Raw genomic sequence first — 12,789 nt, 5'->3', positions numbered from 1 at the left:
CATTTGCCTTCCTAATTGCTTGCTGTACCTGCATGTTAACTTTCTGTGTTTCGTGTACAAGGATACCCAACTCCCACTGAACACGGACTTTTAATAGTTTCTCACTATTTCAAATATATTCATTTTTTTTCTTTTTCCTACCAAAGTGAATAACCTCACATTTCCCCACATTATACTCCATCTGCCACCTTCTTGCCCACTCACTTAACCTGTCTATATCCCTTTGCAGACTCTCTGCGTCCTCCTCACAGCTTACTTTCCCACCTAGCTTTGTATCGTCAGCAAACTTGAATACATTACACATGGTCCCTTCATCTAAGTCATTAATATAGATTGTAAATAGCTGAGACCCAAGCACCGATCCCTGTGGCACCCCGCTAGTTACAACCTGCCAACCCGGAAATGACCTGTTTATCCCTACTCTCTGTTTTCTGTCCGTTAACCAATCCTCAATCCATGCTAATATATTACACCCAACCCCATCAGCCCTAATCTTGTATAACAACCTTTTGTGTTGCTCCTTATCGAACGCCTTTTGAAAAATCCAAATACACTATATCCACTGATTCCCCCTTATCTACCCTTCAAGTTGCACTCTCAAAAGACACTAATAGATTTGTGAAACATGATTTCCCTCTCATAAAACTGTGTTGACTCTGCCTAATCCTATTATGATTTTCTAAGTGCCCTGTTACTACGTGCTTAATAATAGATTCCATCATTTTCCCTACTACTGATGTCAGGCTAACTGGCCAATAGATCCAACTTTTTTCTCTCTCTCTTTTCTTGAATAGCGGGATTGCATTTACTACCATTCAATCCAAGGGGACCGTTCTAGAATCTAGGGATTCTGGAAGATTAAAACCAATGCATCCACTATCTCTGCAGCCACTTCTTTTAAAACTCTAGGATGTAGGCCATCAGGTCCAGGGGATTTGTCAGCTTTTCGTCCCATTAATTTTTCTAAAATGTTTTCTTTACCAATCTTAATTACTTTGAGTTCCTCCCACACATTAAACCCTTGGTTCCCCACTATTTCCAGTATGTTTTTTGTGTTTTCTACTGTGAAGACAGATACAAAATATTTGTTTAATGTCTCTGCCATTTCCTGATTCCCCATTATAATTTCTCCAGACTCTGCCTCTAAGGGACGCACGTTTGCTTTCGCTACTCTCTTCCTCTTTATATACTTGTAGAAGCTCTTACAATCTGTTCCTATATTTCTTGTTAGTTTACTCTCATATTCAATTTTCTCCCTTTATCAATTTCTTGGTTATTCTTTGTTGATTTCTAAAACCCTCCTAATCCTCAGGTTTACTACTTTTTTTTGGCAACATTGAAAGCATCTTCTTTTAATCTAATACTATCCTTAACTTCTCTAGTTAGCCATGGTTGGATCACTTTTCCTGTGGAGTTTTTATTCTTCAATGGTATGTATGAATTATTTCTTTAAATGTTTAACATTATTTATCTACCATCATATCTTTTAATCTAATTTCCCAATTTACCTTGGCCAACTCGCCCCTCATACCTACATAATTGCCTTTGATTAAATTTAAGACCCTAGTTTCGGACTTAACTATGTCACTCTCAAACTCAATATGAAATTCTATCATATTATGACCACTCTTCCCCAGAGGATCCTTTATTATAAGATTACCAATTAATCCTGTCTCATTACACAATGCTAGATCTAAAATAGCCTGTTCCCTCGTTGGTTCCTCAATATACTATTCCAGAAAACTGTCTCGGATGCATTCCAGGAACTCGTCCTCCAAACTATTTTGCTTATTTGATTTGTCCATTCCATATGAAGATTAATGTCTCCCATGATTATTGTATTACCCTTGTTATATGCTCCTCTAATTTCCTGATTTATTTCCTCATGTTTCCTCTTGTCACCTTTGGCTCTTTTGCTGATCATCTTCAATCTGTGTCCTCTGGTTGATGACCGAAATGTCCCTCTTTTTACCTTTTTTGATCTCCTCTGTACTTTCTATATTCAGCCTGGTGCTCTACTGTATTATGAATCTTACATTCATCATAAGCCTCCTTTCTCTGTTTCATTTTAATCTCTATATCTTTAGTCATCCAGGGAGCTCTAGCTTTGGATGCCCTTTCGTTTTCCCTGTTAGGAATATGTCTACTCTGTACCCAAACTAACCCCTCCTTGAAAGCCTCCATTGTTTTGCCTACCAATTTTTGATTCCAATCCATCCGGGCAAGATCCTCTTTTAACTCACTGAAATTAGCCCTCCTCCAGTTAAGCATTTTCACATTTGATTGTTCCTTGTCCTTTTCCATAACTATTCTGAACCTGATGATATGATCAATGCTCCCCCACTGAAACATGCTCCACTCGCCCCACTTCATTCCCCAGAACTGGATCCAGCACTGCTTCCTTCTTGGTTGGGCTGGAAATACACTGTTCCCTTGAACACATCTCAGGAATTGCTCCCCCTCTTTGATCTTTACACTGTTACTATCTCAGCCTATATTGGGATAATTAAAGTCCCCATTATCACTGCTCTATAGTTCTTGCATCTTTCTGTAATTTGCCTACAAATGTTCTCCTCTATCTCCTTCCCACTATTTGGTGGCTTATAGTATACAACCCAGTAGTGTATTGCGTATAGTATATCCTCTATTGTTCCTTAATTCTAACCAAATAGATTCTGTCTTTGACCCCTCAATTACATCATCCCTCTCCAGTGCTATAGTAGTTTATTTGATCGATACTGCCACCACCCCACCACCCCCCCTACTTTCTATCCTCCCTATCTTTCCTGAATACCTTGTAGCCAGGAATATTAAGTTCCCAATCCTCCCCTTCTTTGAGCTAGGTCTCTGTTATTGCCACTATTTCATAGTCCCATGTGGCGACTTGAGCCTGCAGCTCACCAACCTTATTCACCATATTACATGCATTTACGCACATGCACTCCAATCTCATAAATTGCCTCATGTTTGCCCCCTGTCTGATCCCTTCTATTTCTGAACTATTCTTTACTCTAGTGCTACTTGTCCCTCCTAGTCCTCTGTGCACCTTGTTTCTCCTCTCTGATGTTTCATCCTGGTGCCCATCCCCCTGCCAAATTAGTTCAAACTTTCCCCCACAGCACTGGTTAACCTCCCCATGAGGACATTGGTCCAAGTTCTGTTGAGGTGCAATCCGTCCATCTTGAACAGATCCCTCCTGCCCCAGAACTGGTCCCAATGCCCCAGGAATCTGAAGCCCTCCCTCCTGTGGCATTGCTGCAGCCACACATTAAACTGTCTTATCCTACTATTCCTATATTCACTAGTGTGTGGCTCTGGGCGTAATCCAGAGATTACTACCTTTGAGATCCTGCTTTTTAACTTCCTCCATAGCTCCTGAAACTCGGACTGCAGGACCTCAGCACTTTTCCTTCCTATGTCATTAGTTCCCAAATGGAACATGACTTCTGGCTGATCCTCTTGACTCCTCAAAATGTTCTGCACCCTCTCAGCGATGTCCTGGCACCAGGGAGGCAACACACTATACGGAGTCATATTGGCGATTGCGGAAATGCCTGTCTATCCCCAACCATTGAATCCCCGTTAACCACTGCATTTCTTTGCCCCCATGTGCAGCCGACTCTCCCATGGTGCCATGGATTTGCTCTGACTGCATTCTCCCGAGAAGTCAACACCCTCACTGAATACCAGTTAGTGAATGCCACACTCCCAGGGGACTCCTGCACTGCCTGCCTGTTCCTCCTAGTCAGTCTGGTGGTCATCCACTCCCTCTCCATTTGAACTCTCTGTAGCTGCGGGGTGACCACCCCCTGAAACGTGCTATCCATGCTCAGCTCACCGTATGCACTGTAGTGACGCCAGCCGCCCCTCTGAGCTTGAGCTCGAGCAGTTGGCGGCACTTCCTGCACATGTGGTTCTCCAAGACTCACAAAATGTTGTGTCGTTCCCACATGGTGCAGGATGTGCATGCGAAGGGCCCCAGCTGTTCTGCCATGTTAGCTAACAGTTATTTAAACTTTGTTTAGCTTTAAGGCACTTTACTGTTAATCTGTTGCTAAAACACTAACCATTAAAAAACACGAACCAATGAACTACGTACTTGCTGACTTATCCTCGGTGCTCCTCCTTGTCATGTTTTAATTCCTCGTGTGGCTCCCTTTATGCTCCACTCAGCTCTGCACCTCCTTCCCCCTCTGCAACTAATTCCCACACTCACCAAATTCACAGATGAATGTCCTCACTCTGCTCACGCTTCACTCCTTTAAAGATTCAATCTCGTTCTCAACCTCTGTGCTCATGCTCTATGCTTTTTAAGATCATTTGAAGGTACTATATACCTTTCTGATAATCTGACAATATCCTTTACATAATGGCAATAAGGATATATGACAATATCCTTTACTACCCCCACATAAGGGCAATGGCGATCATAGTATCACAGTAGGTACAGCACAGGAGGATGCTGTTCGTGCCTGAGACAGCACTTTGAAAGAGTTACCCCATTAGTCCCACTCCCCTGCTCTTTCCCCATAGCCCTGTAAATGTTTTCCCTTCAAGTATTTATCTAATTCCCTTTTGAAAGTTACTATTGAATCTGCTCCCACCGCCCTTTCAGGCAGTGAATTCCAGATCATAACAACTCACTGTGGAAAAAAATGTTTCCTCATGTCCCCTCTGGCTCTGTTCCGATCACCTTAAATCTGTGTCCTCTGGTTACCGATCCTTCTGCCACTGCAAACAGTTTCTCCTGATTTTCTCTATCAACACCTTTTGAATACCTCTATCAAATCTCCCCATAACCTTCTCTGCTCTAAGGAGAACAATCCCAGTTTCTCCAGTCTCTCCACATAACTGAAGTCCCTCATCCCTGAAACCATTGTAGTAAATCTCCTCTACACCCTCTCCAAGGCCTTCACATCCTTCCGAAAGTGAGGTGCCCAGAATTGAACACAATGCTCCAGCTGAGCCCTGACCAGTGTTAAATAAAGGTTTAGAATAACTTCCTTGCTTTTCTACTCTGTGTCTCTAGTAATAAAGCCCAGGATCCCATACACTTTTTTAAACAACCTTCTCAACTTGTCCTGCAACCTTTAAAAATTTGTGTACAAGGGCATAGCAGTTGATGTGGTGTATATGGACTTTCAAAAGGCATTTGATAAAGTGCCGGACTGTAGGCTTATCATCAAGATTACGGCCCATGGAATAAAAGGGGCAGTAGCAACATGGATACTGAATTGGCTAAGGGACAGGAAACAGAGAGTAGTGGTGAATAGTTGTTTTTCGGACTGGAGGGAGGTGTACGGTGGGGTTCCCCAGGGGTCAGTGCTGGGACCACTGCCTTTCTTGATATATATTAATGACTTGGACTTGGGTGTACAGGGCACAATTTCCAAATTTGCAGATGACACAAAACTTGGAAGCGTAGTAAACAGTGAGGAGAATAGTGATAGACTTCAAGAGGATATAGACAAGCTGGTGGCATGGGGTACAGGAACAGAGAGATCTGGGGCATATGTGCACAAATCGTTGAAGGTGGCAGGGCAGGTTGAGAAAGCGGTTAAAAAATCATACGGGGTCCTGGGCTTTATAAATAGAGGCATTGAGTACAAAAGCAAGGAGGTTATGTTGAACCTTTATAAAACACTGGTTCGGCCACAACTGGGCTATTGTGTCCAGTTCTGGGCACCGCACTTTAGGACGGATGTGAAGGCCTTAGAGAGGGTGCAGAAGAGATTTACTAGAATGGTTCCTGGGATGAGGGACATAAATTACATGGATAGACTGGAGAAGCTGGGGTTGTTCTCCTTGGAACAGAGAAGGTTGAGAGGAGATTTGATCGAGGTATTCAAAATCATGAAGGGTCTAGACAGAGTAGATAGAGAGAAACTGTTCCCATTGGCGGAAGGGTCAAGGACCAGAGGACATAGATTTAAGGTGATTGGCAAAAGAACCAAAGGTGATATGAGGAAAAACTTTTTTACACAGCGAGTGGTTAGGATCTGGAATGCACTGTCCGAGGGGGTGGTGGAGGCAGATTCAATCATGGCTTTTAAAAGGGAACTGGATAAGTACTTGAATGGAAAAAATTTGCAGGGCTACAGGGAAAGGACGGGGGAGTGGGACCAGCTGGATTGCTCTTGCATAGAGCCGGCACAGACTCGATGGGCCGAACGGCCTCCTTCCATGCCGTAACCTTTCAATGATTCTATGATTTCTATGATTCTATCTGCACCTGCGGTCTCTCTGTTTTTGCACCCCCTTTAAAATTGTACCATTTGGTTTATATTGCCTCTCCCCTTTCTTTCTACCAAAATGTATCACTTCACACTTCTCTGCGTTAAATTTCATCTGCCATGTGTCTGCCCATTTCACCTGTCTGTCAATGTCCTCCACATTGTTTACTACATTTCTGAGTTGCCTGTCATCTGCCAATTTTGAAATTATACCCTCTACACCCAAGTCCATGTCATTAATCTATATCTAAAGGAGTCCTAATACTGACCACTGTATACTTCCCTTCAGTCTGAAAAACAACTGTTCACCACTACTCTCTGTTTTCGGTCCTCTAGCCAATTTTGCATCCATGCTGCCACTGTCCCTTTAATCTCATGGTTTTAATTTTGCTAACAAGTCTATTATGTGGTACTTTATCGAGTGCCTTTTGAAAGTCCATGTACACAACATCAATCGTACTACCCTCATCAACCCTCTCCGTTATTTGCTCAAAGAACTAAATCAAGTTAGTCAAAAACGATTTTCCTGCAGTAAGTCCATGCAGACTTTCACTGATATATATCCTATAATACCTCCACATAAGGAACCCAACACTCTATGCCTCTATTTGTAAAGCCCAGGATCACATATGCCTTTTTAACAGCCTGATCAACTTGTCCTGCTGCTTTCAAAGGTTTGTGCATATTAACCCCCAGGTCTCTCTGTTCCTCCACCCCCTTTCAAATTATGCCATTTAGTACTACAGTGGATTCAGAAACTCAGATGGTTAAGCAGGCGTGAAAACACATACATTGATCAGGAAATTCTTCGGACCTGCTCTTGCTCTCACCAGAAGTGCAGCGGAAGACCTGTTTAAACTTCTAGTGAAGTAACATCGACAAAATGGGAGCAGGTCCTGGAAATTTCATTATTGAATGTGCCGTACAGTAAGAAAATGGTTAAAATGTGATCTTAAGGTATTAGCTAGTGAATGAAATGAAACTTGTAAATTAGATATTCTGATAACAGAACCTCTCCTAATCAGAATGGCCTCAAATTCCCCGGATCGCATTTACGCAGAAATGATGCTGAAATTTACATCGGTTTCTGCGCCAAATTTGCCTATGGGAATTTACACTGAAATTTCCTGCAAGAACAGGGAGATTCCCATTGGGAGACCACTCCAGCTGTTTATTCCTTCTATACCCGAGGGGGTGGGGCAGGGGGTCTGAACCATTTCACTGCACTGAAACTGACAGCACTTTGATTTAGTGCAGGTCTCAGTAAGAAAAATTGCAAAGAAAATCGCTACAAACCTTCGACCCTTACTGTGCCTAAATATTTTGATGTAAATCTACACCAGTAAATTATTCATGTAAATCCAGAAAACTTGTGTGAGCTGATGTTTGGGGTCGGAGCTACACAAATAAGTGCAACAGATCTCAAAACTGGCGCAAACAATCGAGGAAATTCGCATGTAGCGATGTTTCAGCGCAAGACCAGCGCAACTCAGCTACATCTGCTTTTCCTTGGAAAAAGTGGCGCAAAGTCATTCTTATGCCATAGTTACGTGAAACTTTCCAGGAAACTCCAGGCCAATATGTTTTTACTTCATTGGTTTGTGGTCCTTCAGGTTTTTACTAAAAAAAGTTATTAATAAGTGAAGGTGAATGCGAGCTCAATGGATACTTTAGTAGTTTGTTTTACCAAAGCACTTGTATATGTTGGGTCTGACGTGTCGTCCTCTAGGAACCTGGACAGACCAAAGTCAGAAACCTTGCAGACGAGGTTGCTGTTGACAAGGATATTTCGAGCAGCGAGATCTCTGTGCACGTAACTCATGTCTGCCAGATACTTCATCCCGGCAGCAATTCCACGCAGCATTCCAACCAGCTGGATAACTGTGAATTGTCCATCATTTTTCTGGAAAGACAAAACAATGAAGAGTTACACCAGAAACCTAAACATTTTCCTTTTCTTTACAGATCTGCCAGACCTGATGGGTGTTTCCAGCGTTCTGTTTTTGTTTCAAAACCAAATAAATGTTACTCCGGAAAGTGTTTTAGATAACTGAATCTCGGTGGGCCCATTACTAACACTATCTAACAAGACAAGCTTTGTTTTAAGCCACTTTAAGTTTCACAATGCAGAAAAATAAATTATTAAAAAGAATCAATGCAATATTTTTTTTTGTTTCTATGAATTGATATTTTTTCCAGACATCGCTGTGAGAAGCCCATGAGTGGGAGAGCAAATTCAGCACACAGTAAAATGATGAAATCACTAAAGCACACTCAGTGAATGGATGTGGGGCGAATACAAAGGCAATGGAAACAGCTTTGTGGCAGATTTACCAGCGATCCATTATGAATATTTCAAACAACTGTTCCTTAATTTATCAGCAGTGGTAAATGAACACAACCATTAAGGTACATATTCAAATCTTCAAAATTTACTCCATGCAGTAAATGAATATATCGAGTGTTGACACATGAAGCCTTGTCAGAGATACCAGCTAGTGCATCAAATCCCTCCATCTTTCCAGGAGAAAAGTCCCAGTCTCTCCAATCTTTTTCATAACTCCGACCCCTGACACTCACCACTTGAACATCTCCTTTGTTTCTCAGCATCCAGAGCTGGACACGGTACTTAAGGTGCGTTCAGACCAGAGCACTGTACAGTTTAATCATGAGCCCCTCCAAGTTAAAAATATGTCACAACATTCGTTTGGCTTTGTTGATAACTGCTCTGCAGCAATAGGGCACGTAGGCCTGGAAATTCAATGCTGCTACACTGGTTTTGAAAACATAAAACGGGTGCCTAAGATAAAAACATGGCGGGCCATGTGGCAGGTATATTCCATGCTGGATGTGTTTTTTTTTAACTCATTCATGGGATGTGGACGTCGCTGGCGAGGCTAGCATTTATTGCCCATACCTAATTGCCCTTGAGAAGATGGTGGTGAGCCGCCTTCTTGAACCGCTGCAGTCCATGTGGTGAAGGTACAATTGACTGGCTTGCTAGGCCATTTCAAAGGGCGATTAAGAATCAACCACATTGCTGTGGGTCTGAAGTCACATACAGGCCAGACCGGGTAAGGACAGCAGGTTTCCTTCCCTAAAGGATATGAGGGCGGCAGGGAAAAGCCTGGGAACTACAGACCAGTGAGCCTGACATCTGTAGTGGGTAAGTTGTTAGAGGGTATTCTGAGGGACAGGATCTACAGGCATTTGGAGAGGCAGGGACTAATTAGGAACAGTCAGCATGGTTTTGTGAGAGGAAAATCATGTCTCACGAATTTGATTGAGTTTTTTGAAGGGGTAACCAAGAAGATAGATGAGGGCTGTGCAGTAGACGTGGTCTACATGGACTTCAGCAAAGCATTTGACAAGGTACCGCATGGTAGGTTGTTACATAAGGTTAAATCTCATGGGATCCAAGGTGAGGTAGCCAATTGGATACAAAATTGGCTTGACGACAGAAGACAGAGGGTGGTTGTCGAGGGTTGTTTTTCAAACTGGATGCCTGTGTCCAGCGGTGTGCCTCAGGGATCGGTGCTGGGTCCGCTGTTATTTGTTATTTATATTAATGATTTGGATGAGAATTTAGGAGGCATGGTTAGTAAGTTTGCAGATGACACCAAGATTGGTGGCATTGTGGACAGTGAAGAAGGTTATCTAGGATTGCAACGGGATCTTGATAAATTGGGCCAGTGGGCCGATGAATGGCAGATGGAGTTTAATTTAGATAAATGTGAGGTGATGCATTTTGGTAGATCGAATCGGGCCAGGACCTACTCCGATAATGGTAGGGCATTGGGGAGAGTTATAGAACAAAGAGATCTAGGAGTACAGATTCATAGCTCCTTGAAAGTGGAGTCACAGGTGGATAGGGTGGTGAAGAAGGCATTCAGCATGCTTGGTTTCATTGGTCAGAACATTGAATGCAGGAGTTGGGATGTCTTGTTGAAGTTGTACAGGGCATTGGTGAGGCCACACTTGGAGTACTGTGTACAGTTCTGGTCACCCTATTATAGAAAGGATATTATTAAACGAGAAAGAGTGCAGAAAAGATTTACTAGGATGCTACCGGGACTTGATGGTTTGACTTACAGGGAGAGGTTAGACAGACTGGGACTTTTTTCCCTGGAGAGTAGGAGGTTAAGGGGTGATCTTATAGAAGTCTATAAAATAATGAGGGGCATAGATAAGGTCGATAGTCAAAATCTTTTCCCAAAGGTAGGGGAGTCTATAACGAGGGGGCACAGATTTAAGGTGAGAGGGGAGAGATACAAAAGGATCCAGAGGGGCAATTTTTTCACTCAAAGGGTGGTGAGAGTCTGGAACGAGCTGCCAGAGGCAGTAGTAGAGGCGGGTACAATTTTGTCTTTCAAAAAGCATTTGGACAGTTACATGGGGAAGATGGGTATCGAGGGATATGGGCCAAGTGCAGGCAATTGGGACTAGCTTAGTGGTATAAACTGGGCGACATGGACATGTTGGGCCGAAGGGCCTGTTTCCATGTTGTAACTTCTATGATTCTATGATTCTATGATTCTAGTGAACCAGATGGTTTTTATGACAATCCAATAGTTTCTTGGTCACCATTACTGATACTAACTTTTTATTTCAGGTTTTATTTTATTTTTAATTAACCGAATTTAAATTCCGAAGCTGCGGTGGCGGGATTTAGAACTCATGTCTCCAGATTATTAGTCCAGGCCTCTGGATTACTCGTCCAGCAACATATGCTACCATACCCAGTGTGCCCCTGGCCATATTAATAAAGGTTGAAGTATGGACAGTTGAGCCAACGCCTGAAACAGGTGTTAGGCCTTTTGTATATGCAAGTAGGGAGCCTGTTTCAGGGCACCATCTCGAAATTGGGCTGCCCTGAGTGCTGCCAGCGCTGGGCCTACTGCATTCAGGGTAACCAAAGCTACGTGCGGCCTTGCTGGGTCCTTAAAGACCACCACCAACAAGGTAAGTTTCTTAAAAATACTTATCTGAATGTAAAGGGTATAGGGAGTACAATTTCAAAGTTTGCGGATGATACAAAACTTGGCGACATAGTAAATAGTGAGAAGGATAGTAGCAGACTTCAGGAGGACATGGACAGGAAAGCGAAATGGGCGAGGGTACGTGTGAAATGATGCACTTTGGGAGGAACAACATGGAGAGGCAGTATAATCTAAACGGTACGATTTCGATGGGAGCACAAGAGCAGAGGGAACATTATTCACAAATCTTTGAAGGTGGCAGGGCAAGTTGATAACATGGTTAAGAAATTGTATGGAATACTTGGCTTTGTAAATAGGGGCATTGAATACAAAAAGAAGGAAGTCATGCTAAACATTTAGAAATCACTGGTTAGGCTTCAGCTGGAGTATTGAGTACAATTCTGGGCACCAAACTTTAGGAAGGATGTCAAGGCCTTGGAGAGGGTACACTGGAGATTTATCAGGATGATATCAGGCATGGGGGACTTCAGTTATGTAGAGTGATTGAAGAAACTGGGGTTGTTTTCCTTCGAGCAAAGTTGGTTAGGAGACCTAAGAGGGGTATTCAAAGTTATGAGTCGATTTGATAGAGCAAGTTGGGAGAAACATGTTTCCTCTGGCAAATGGTCGGTAGCCAAAGGTCATAGATTTAAAATAATTGGGAAAAGAACTACGGGGGAAATGAGGAGGACTTTATTCACACGGAGAGCGGTCAAGATCTGGAACACACTGAAAGGGTGGTAGAATCAGATTCCACAGGAACTTCCAAAAGGCAATTGGATACGTACTTGAAAAGGACGAATTTCCAGGGCTACGGGGAAAAACCTGGGGTTTGAGACTAAATTGGACAGGCACAGTCCCGAAGACAATTGCTGGCCACTGCTCAGACCACTCCATCGCTCAGCCCCCCTTATCACTGCCTCCTCAATGATCCTCTATCCATTCTGATCTCTGCCCCCTTCCAATTCCCTGGCTCACAATCGGTCCCCCTCCTGATCGATCCAACCTCCCTATCGCTCCCCCCTCCCGATCACTTTCCCCCCAACCTGATTGATGCCCCCTCGCCAATCGTCTCCATCCCAAATCCCTCCCATCCCAATCCCCTTGCCCCCCTCCCCCCATAAACATAAACATAGTGAGAGAGGAAGTATTAAGTAGATAAATCGCCAGGCCAGGATGAAATGTATCCCAGGCTGTTAAGAGAAGCAAGGGAGGAAATAGCGGAGGCTCTGACCATCATTTTCCAATCCTCACTGGATACAGGCGTGGTGCCGGAGGATTGGAGGACTGCTAACGTTGTACCATTGTTTAAAAAGGGAGAAAGAGGTAGACTAAGTAATTATAGGGAAGTCAGTTTAGTCAGTGATGGGTAAATGATTGGAATCAATTCTGAGGGGCAGCATGAATTGTCATTTAAAAAGGCACGGGTCAATCAAGGATTGTCAGCACGGATATCTTAAGGGAAGGTCGTTTCTGACTAACTTGATTGCATTTTTTGAGGAGGTAACAAGGAAGGTCGATGAGGGTAATGCGTTTGATGTGGTCTACATGGATTTTAGCAAGGCTTTTGACAAGGT

The 12,789-nt window shown here is 43.1% G+C and overlaps 1 protein-coding gene across 1 annotated transcript in view; it reads right to left on the bottom strand.

The window, feature by feature from the left end:
* Positions 1-12,789, bottom strand: part of LOC137301220 (ephrin type-B receptor 2) — a 1,084,770-nt gene that overhangs the window by 77,653 nt on the left and 994,328 nt on the right. Inside the window, exon 12 of the mRNA XM_067970697.1 lies at positions 7,921-8,136. Coding sequence (XP_067826798.1) covers positions 7,921-8,136 — 216 coding nt within the window. The remainder of the gene's footprint in view (positions 1-7,920; positions 8,137-12,789) is intronic.

Source organism: Heptranchias perlo, chromosome 32 (assembly GCF_035084215.1).
Source record: "Heptranchias perlo isolate sHepPer1 chromosome 32, sHepPer1.hap1, whole genome shotgun sequence".
Lineage (NCBI taxonomy): Eukaryota > Metazoa > Chordata > Chondrichthyes > Hexanchiformes > Hexanchidae > Heptranchias > Heptranchias perlo.
Note: the sequence above shows the minus strand (reverse complement) of the source record. Positions and strands in the feature narration are given on the sequence as shown.